This window comes from Garra rufa, chromosome 21 (assembly GCF_049309525.1).
Source record: "Garra rufa chromosome 21, GarRuf1.0, whole genome shotgun sequence".
NCBI classification, from domain to species: domain Eukaryota; kingdom Metazoa; phylum Chordata; class Actinopteri; order Cypriniformes; family Cyprinidae; genus Garra; species Garra rufa.
The window spans coordinates 38,275,532-38,283,964 of NC_133381.1; the positions used below are offsets into that span (position 1 = coordinate 38,275,532).

The following is an 8,433-nucleotide window of genomic DNA, read 5'->3' on the forward strand; positions in this document are numbered from 1 at the left end:
TTAATTTATTTACGCTATACCTCCTAGAGCTGTCAAACTACATCCACCAAACTCGAGTCAGACCTTCAGACTGGTCTGACTTATGGTTTTCATAAAACTGAAGATTACAAATCATAAAAATCCCATAGATTTACATTGACGCAATGTTTAAAGCAACACCAAAGAGTTTTTTTTTATTTACCTTAAAATAATGTTTCCGAACTCGTGTCAGTGGTTCATCAACTCATAACAGGGTGAAACGGCACTTTCGTATTCGCTTTGCGACCCTCTTTCGGCCATAACAGCACTATGTAAGTTTGGGTCGTCAGGTAGCGGTTTTGTAGTTCAAATGAGACTACAAATGCGACTTGCTTTACGGCAAAAATAAATAGCAAACAATGTCATTATTATGTTTTATTTCGTTTTCATACTTTCATAAAGTCATGCAACATACTCTACCTTGTCACTGGACATCGTTATTTTCCAAAGCCGGTCCTGGATAGCCTCCAAACAAATAACGTGCATGTGACGCGACGGTAGGCTAAATTATTTACGACAGCGGTAATGGACAATTCCGCTTCCAACCTGTAGAGGGAGCGAAGTTCTTTGGTGTTGCTAGACTATTCAAACTCCATCTGTCAAAAATTAAATCTGAACACACTGGAGCACAATAGGCTCAAGCTTCCTTTCTATGTACTATTTCTAATCAATTTAGATGATTCGTTTAAGCTTCCACTTAATATTTCCATTCTATCTAGCTGGTTGGTTGCTTCCAGACTGGTTTTAAAGTGGTTTTGGCGTCTTTTAGCTAGTCAGGGTGGTCTTAGCTGGTCAAGCTGGAAGACCTGCTAAGAAAAGCTGGGCTTAACCGTTTTTTGTTTTTTGTTTTGCTTTTTTTTGTGCTAAATCAGCTGGTTTTAGCTGATTTTAACTCATTTTTATCTGTTTTTAAAAGAATCTGCTGGTTTTACATATTTTTAATGGGATTTTTTGGTCATGTTAGCAATATGTTAAAACACGTTAAAAACATACTAGCAGCATGCTAATCATGCTAGAAACATGCTAGTAACTTGCTAATGTTAGAAACATGTTAGCAGGATGCTAATTATGCTAGAAACATGCTAATAACTTGCTAAACATGCTAAAAGCAGGTTTATTATGTTAGAAACATGATAGTAACATGTTAATCATGCTAACAACATTCTAGTAACTTGTTAAACATGCAAGAAAATGTCAATAGCAGGCTTATCATGCTAGAAACATGCTAGTAACATGCTAATCATGCTAGTAACTTGTTAATCATACTAGCAACATGCTATTATCATGTTAATAATGCTAGAAACATGGTAGCAGCATGATATTCATGCTAGAAAAATGTTAGTAACTTGCTAATCATGCTAGAACATGCTTATAACAGGTTAATCATGCTAGAAACATGCTAGCAGCATGCTAATGCTAGAAACATGCTAGTAACGTGCTAATCATGCTAAAACATTCTAGTAACAAATCATGCTAGAAACCTGCTAGTAAAATGCTAATCATATTAGAAACATGCTAATAGCAGGCTTAAACCTGCTAGTAAAATGTTAATCATATTAGAAACATGCTAATAGCAGGCTTATCATGCTAGAAACATGCTAGTAAAATGCTAATCATATTAGAAACATGCTAATAGCAGGCTTATCATGCTAGAAACATGCTAGTAAAATGTTAATCATGCTAGAAACATGCCAATAGTAGGCTTATCATGCTAGAAACATGCTAGTAACTTGCAAATCATGCTAGAATTATACTAGTAATTTGCTAATCATGCTAGCAACATGCTAGTAGCATGTTAATAATGTTTGAAACATGCTAGTAACTTGATAATCATGCTATCAGCAAGTGAATAACTTGCTAATAACATAACACAATGCTAGCAACATGTTAGTAGCATGTTAATCATTGTAGTAACTTGTTAATCATGCTAGCAACATGTTAGTATAATGTTAATCTTGCTAGAAATATGCTAGTAACTTGCTAATCATGCTAGAAACATGCTAATTACTTGTTAATCATGCTAGTAACATACTAATCATGGCAAAACATGCTAGTACCTCATAGCAACCACCCTGGGTACCCTGGCAACAACTTATCAACCACCCGGAGTACCTTAGCAACCACATTGCAACACCATAGCAACCCCTCAAATACCCTAGCAACAGCATAGCAACACCTTAGCAACCAGCCCAGGTAACCAAGGCAATCTATTTTTGTGTCCAGCTGTTTTTCTGACAGACTGTACTGCCTTCAATACATTCAAACTTGAATCTTTAAAACTATATTACATTTCAAACTACTTCAAAATTAAAACAAGCTTTTCAAACTTTTTCAAACTTTCTGGCTATAGGCTTTTCAAGCCAATTTAAAGTTTGTCTACAAACTTTTCAATCTAGTTTAATCCAAGGTTTTGAGTCAAAGATTCAAATACACAAATTTGCGTCAAGTAATTTCTTATCTGGTTTATAAATTCTATTTCAAACCCTCCTAATTAAATTTTTGTGAATTTTTAAAATAGTATACATTTTGTCAGAATAAATTATACAAAACAGTTTGCCTGAGAGTGGCTTACAGGACAAGGGTATTTAATGTGTGATTTTTTTAACATACATTTTGTTTTATTTTTTCCCTTTCCAATTTTCTAAAAATGCACAGAATAATAAAGAAAGGCCTATCCACTTTTTTCTTTAACAGGGAAGTAAGCCTATGGGTAAAACTTCTGGTTCATTAGTGGTATCAAAGGGAAAACTGTTTGCACTACAAACCATTGTGTTAATAATTAAGATAATATGTTACAATAATATAGTAAGACACATCAATTTGCAAAATCTGGATTAAAATGAGACCGGAAAACCAGACCCATAAAATTTACGAATAGCCACGCCGACTCTTATGGGGAGAAAAAGATGAATAAAATGCTGGTTCTCATTCTGGTGTAGTGTGACATTCGCATATAGTCTGACAACATACCTCACTATGGGGCATGTTGTCACGAAAGATCAATGCAATAAACTGAATCTGTTGTTTCTGACACTTCAAAAGCTACAAATGATCGTGGTTGCAAAGAGTGAGAAAAACAACATTATTTGACATTGTTATGGCTTTATGTTTTAGACTCTGGGCAACATCACACACATTCATACAATACAAATGAGCTGTGATATGACTATCTAATGAAATTCATTACAAATTTAAATGGCACTGACTTGATTTATTATTTATCATTATGACTCACTATTCTCTACAGGCAGTGTGCTAGAAAAATACTTTTTCGCACATGCCTTAACTCAGCGAGCTTTGACATGATATGTGTTAAGCCTACAGTGCAGTTGCCTATGCAATTCATTCAAGCATGTTTGCTTCAGATCATGGGTGTTTCTGTTTTGCCACTCATACTAATCTCTAGTGGCACATTTCTCCCAGCGAGTGTTGATGTGAGCTACATTTTTGTTTTATTTCCTCTGTGTATTTCAAGACAGAAGGACACACTTCCTTAATAAAATAGCAGTGGGAAAATGCTTACAGTGGCAAGAGATGTATGTGTGAAATAACGTACTATTTTGAAACTGGTTTCAAAATAATCTGCACCAGGAGGATTTGACTGGTGTAAGTGTCACTGTGTGTGTTTACACACATTATTCCAACAATAGTTTTATAGCTATACAAATGCTTTCAATAATACTGAAACTGTAAGTCACAAGTATTACTTCACACTTCATCAGATGCTGTAGAAAGTGGAGGAAATCACTCTCAGTTTGAGAGCACAACAGCAGTTGGTCCACAATTATTTATGTAATGTTTAAATAAGATATTATCTGAAACATCAGTATGTTATTGGATTGACACCTTTGTGACGAAATATGATTTTACAGGAGACGCATGTTAATGTCATTTGTAAATCGTTTTTAACCAAGGAAGTGTGGTAAATTTCAGGTGCAAAACAGGCCAGAGATATATTTTTAATATTTAGGATTAAAGTGTCAGTGTTCAGTACATTTTCACCATTTCTGGTATAATTAAAATGGCAAACATCTTGTACTTTATAACCAACATTCCTGATACAAAACTTGGGATCTTTGGGATTTATTATGTTAAAAAATGAACTTTTACATGGTAGGCCCACATATGCTTTGCTACCATCTGCTGACATAAAGAGGTAAGCTCACCTTGCAGTTTTTATTAAACTGATACACATTGATCCTCTAATTGATTGGAACATGTTCTCTGTGTAATAGACCATTTCCTTCACTTTGGAAGCAAACAATAGAAACCCTCACAACGGTTTCCACTACAAATACCATTACAAATGATAAACTTTTAACCATTAAAAATGGTTTTCTGTAGTGTTCCTTTAGGATTTAGTGTTTTTAACAAGCCACCAATAGAAAGTGTTTAATTACCAGTAGAAACTTACAGTTTCCTTTAAGAAATTCCCATTGTAACAAATAAAACCATTGCAACTTATGTGAAGGTTTCTATTGTTTTACTGAGCATGGTTTGTTTGTGAGTAAAAACATTTTGAAACCTTTACAGTCAAATGAATTACGTTTATATTATGATATCACCTTGAAACATGTTTTTATTTAGATTTCCCATTTTGTGATTTTTGGGATTTTGAGAATTTGTTTGACATATCCATTATTAAAGTAACATTTAACATTTGTGACACTGGACCACAAAAACAGTCGTAAGTAGCACAGTAATTATCGATTTTTCTTTTATGCCAAAATCATTAGGATATTAAGTAAAGATCATGTTCCATGAGATATTTTGTAAATTTCCTACCATACATATATCCAAACTTAATTTTTTATTAGTAATATGCATAGCTATACACTTCATTTGGACAAATTTAAAGGTGATTTTCTCAGTATTTAGATTTTTTTGCACCCACAGATTCCAGATTTTCAAATCGCTGTTTTTCAGCCAAATATTGTCCTATTCTAGCAAACCATTTGGCAATGGAAATCTTATTTATTATTTCAGATGATGTATAAATCTACTTTAAAAAAAACTGGCCTTAGTTTTTTAGACTAGTTTTGTGGTCCAGGGTCACAAATATGATATCACTTTAATTAAGTTTTTCCATTTCTTGAGGTCTGAGATTTTTGAGAATTTGTTTGACATTATCCAAAGTATCATACGTTTTAGTATTTACTAAACACCACAAAACCAGTCTTAAGTTGTAGCAAAAATACATTGAATGGGTCAAAATGATCGATTTTTCTTTTAGGCCTATGCCAAGAATCATGGGATAAGACCATTTTCCATGAAGATATATTGCAAATTTCCTACAGTAAATATATAAAAACGTAATTTTTGATAAGTAATAGGGCCTCTGTATTGCTTTAAAGGAAGATTCCAGATGTTCAAATACTTGTATATTGACCAAATATTGTCATATCCTACCAATCCATACATCAGTGGAAATCTTATTTATTCAACATTCAGACAATGTATAAATCTAAATTTAAAAAAAATAACCCATATGACTGGTTTTGTAGTCAAGGGTCACATTTAAATTCCATTCAGCATTTAGTGGTAACTTATGCTAATTGATTATTTTAAAATTAATTTCTTCTATTGTCCCACAAAGTTACCTTTAAGCAACATATTTGTTTTATTTTTTTTAAAAAAGGACCCCACTAAAATTGTTTTCTTAGTTACACGACTTTATAGTAGGTAATTCACATCATGTACGAGCATTACGTGTGTGAGTCGAGCAAGTTAGCACAAAACAACTCATTGGCGCCGTCTTGCGACTGTAATAAAACTACCCTGAAAGGACAATATTTATTTTAAAAGCCTATACACATGGTTAAAGAAAGAAAATGAAACATCGCTCAGATGAACAACGAACCGGTAAGAGGAAAAATTAATATAGGCTAGTTCATAGTCGCTGATTAATTAGCAAGCTAGTCACACTAAACAGTAGGCTAGATTATTGAATAGCAACATATAACGTTACATTAATATTTAACGTACTATTTTTTCTTTGTGAAAGCTTTACGATATTAGATTATAAAATAATTTAAACCCAAGTAAACAATTTCATGTCACCTCAGTGTGTTTTATTTATTTATTAAGATAGATACAGTGAGTCAGACTTTTTAAGTGTGGGCCTGATCAGCGTGTCAAGGTTTATTTTGAGATAATGATAATTATTCTTTACATACATTATTCAAGAGGTCAATGATATGGTAAAAACACATAGAGCCTCTTTTGTTTGTGTGTCAATCGCAGTTGCATTGTGTGGGAGGTGATTATTTGGCTATGAGCGATAAGACACGCCCATGGGGCGTTACCACAGCTCACGGTTACTACACTAAATTACAGTGCGCACGTACTGTGTGTGCTAGAGAGAAGTATGACTGGAGAGACCGTGACAGAAAAGCCTTAGAAAGGACCTCACCATGACTTTCTCAAGGAACCCCTTTTGCGCTTTTTTCCTTCTTGCATTGTTGTTTTTGCTTTTAACAGTTATTCTGAAAAAATGGCACTTTGGTCTTCAGGAGAGCAAACCTTTTGGTGATGCTGCCCGCCCAGATGGTTTAACTCCAGCGAGTGACAGATTGCTCCAACAACTTGTGGAAAGACAACAAGAGCTTAAACTCTTGGACATCACTTTTGCTAATATACAAAGCTTTATGGATCCAGGTTTGTCTAGAAATGACAGTGTCAACCCTGTTAAAACTGATATTGGTTGTGAAGAACTTAGTGGCATCCAAGCTGTTGACTTTCTTGGTTCAGGTTACACTAAAACAGTGTTAAAAGCAGCATTGCCTGAAGGATTATTTGTGGCACTGAAATCCGTAAACCATCAAGGTACTGACATGAGACTGTGCATGGAAGATTTTCAAGATTCCCAAGGATGCAATGAGCTTGTGTCTTTCAAACTGAGGAAGGAGATTGTTTTATTACAGAGGCTGCAGCACCCCAATATTGTAGAGGTAAGAAAGAAGAAAAACACCCTTATGCAATAGGTTGGACTCACTCCTCAAATGTTACGTAATAAATTAGATATGCAAAAGTTTAAAGGATGAATAAGTGCACTGGTTTAACATGTTGTGTTTGTTCCAGCTGAAAGGTCAATGTCAGGACAGCGCTCTGGTTGGTGGCATCACAGCAGTTCTGGAGCAGGGGATGCCACTTCAGATGATCCAGCTCCTGCAGAGCCCCTGGGAAGAGCGCTTTCGGGTAAGAGCACCACCCCCAGGCCTCCTGTGGAGTGTTAATCAGAGCTTCCCCACCCACAGTCCCCCCACAGGGCATACCTGAGGTGGGGGTGGATGAAATACTTTGGCTCGGGTGGATTAACTGGAGCCCCATCTCCATACCAACCGAGCCTGATCAAATACTACCGAGGGACAGATGTCTGTCTCAGATGTCCATCCTTTTACTTTTCTTTAGCCTGATAATTTCTCTGCACCGTTTGAGGGAGCGGGCAATACCGAGTTTCACGAGGCGAGAGTATTTTCTTTCACATTCACTCTGGTATACAAGTAGCAGGTGTTGACACTCTGCTCCTTTGATTTTTGATGGGTTCTGATCATGACAAATGCGTTTAAGCTGAAGGGCTGTAATCGAGTGACTCGTCTCGTTGACATTCTTGCTTTCTCTGAAACACGTGGTCGAGAGTTAGTCAAAAGGTGTTTGGTTTCATCCTCCTCTGTTTTTGAAGAGCTGTGGCTATGCTGTCTTCAAGGGTATATATTCAAAGGTGACTTAATACCTTTGCTGTGCTCTCCAGGTTTAAAACATTATATAACAATACATTTTAGCAAAACTAGAGTCTTTATTTACAAGTTTACATATTTTAGGTTGCGCATAGAAAAAGATAGACTTACTTTATTTATGCCTGAGGGGGAAATTTAGATGTAAACAGTGCATAAATATAAATTCAATACTATTCACACTGAAAAAGGTCTTTCACTTTTTAAATATAAAAAAGTTATGAACCAAAAAAAATTCTGCCAGTGCAGTAGAACAAAATGCACTTGTATTAATGCATTCTATAAAAATAAGTTTTATATATTGTGTTGTTTCTCAAGTAAATGTATCTTGCTTTAAGAGATTTTAGATATTTTTAACTAAAAACATGACTGAACGACTTCAAAGTTAGTGGTATAGTAGTTAGTAGTGTAATTAGTAGTATTAGTATAAAATATCTAAAATAATTACAATAATATATTAATAGTATGTAATGTTATATAGTTCTAAATATATAATTTCGTTTTATTTTATTTTGTTTTGTTGGTACATAACATTGGTGCATGACGTTCACAAGGGAATAATCGAAAAAAAAAAAGACTGCAAAATTATAATATACATTATGGCTGTCACTAACGATTATTTTGGTATTTGAGTAATTGTTCGATTATTCTGACGATTAATCGAGTAAATGGATAATTTGTT

The 8,433-nt window shown here is 34.6% G+C and overlaps 1 protein-coding gene across 1 annotated transcript in view; it reads left to right on the forward strand.

Annotated features, from left to right (window-relative positions):
• Window positions 1-6,384: 6,384 nt before the first annotated feature.
• pkdccb (protein kinase domain containing, cytoplasmic b) overlaps window positions 6,385-8,433 on the forward strand; it is a 9,297-nt gene continuing 7,248 nt past the window's right edge. Inside the window, exons 1-2 of the mRNA XM_073827434.1 lie at window positions 6,385-6,968; window positions 7,099-7,215. Of these exons, the coding sequence (XP_073683535.1) occupies window positions 6,432-6,968; window positions 7,099-7,215 (654 nt within the window). The 5' untranslated portion in view covers window positions 6,385-6,431. The remainder of the gene's footprint in view (window positions 6,969-7,098; window positions 7,216-8,433) is intronic.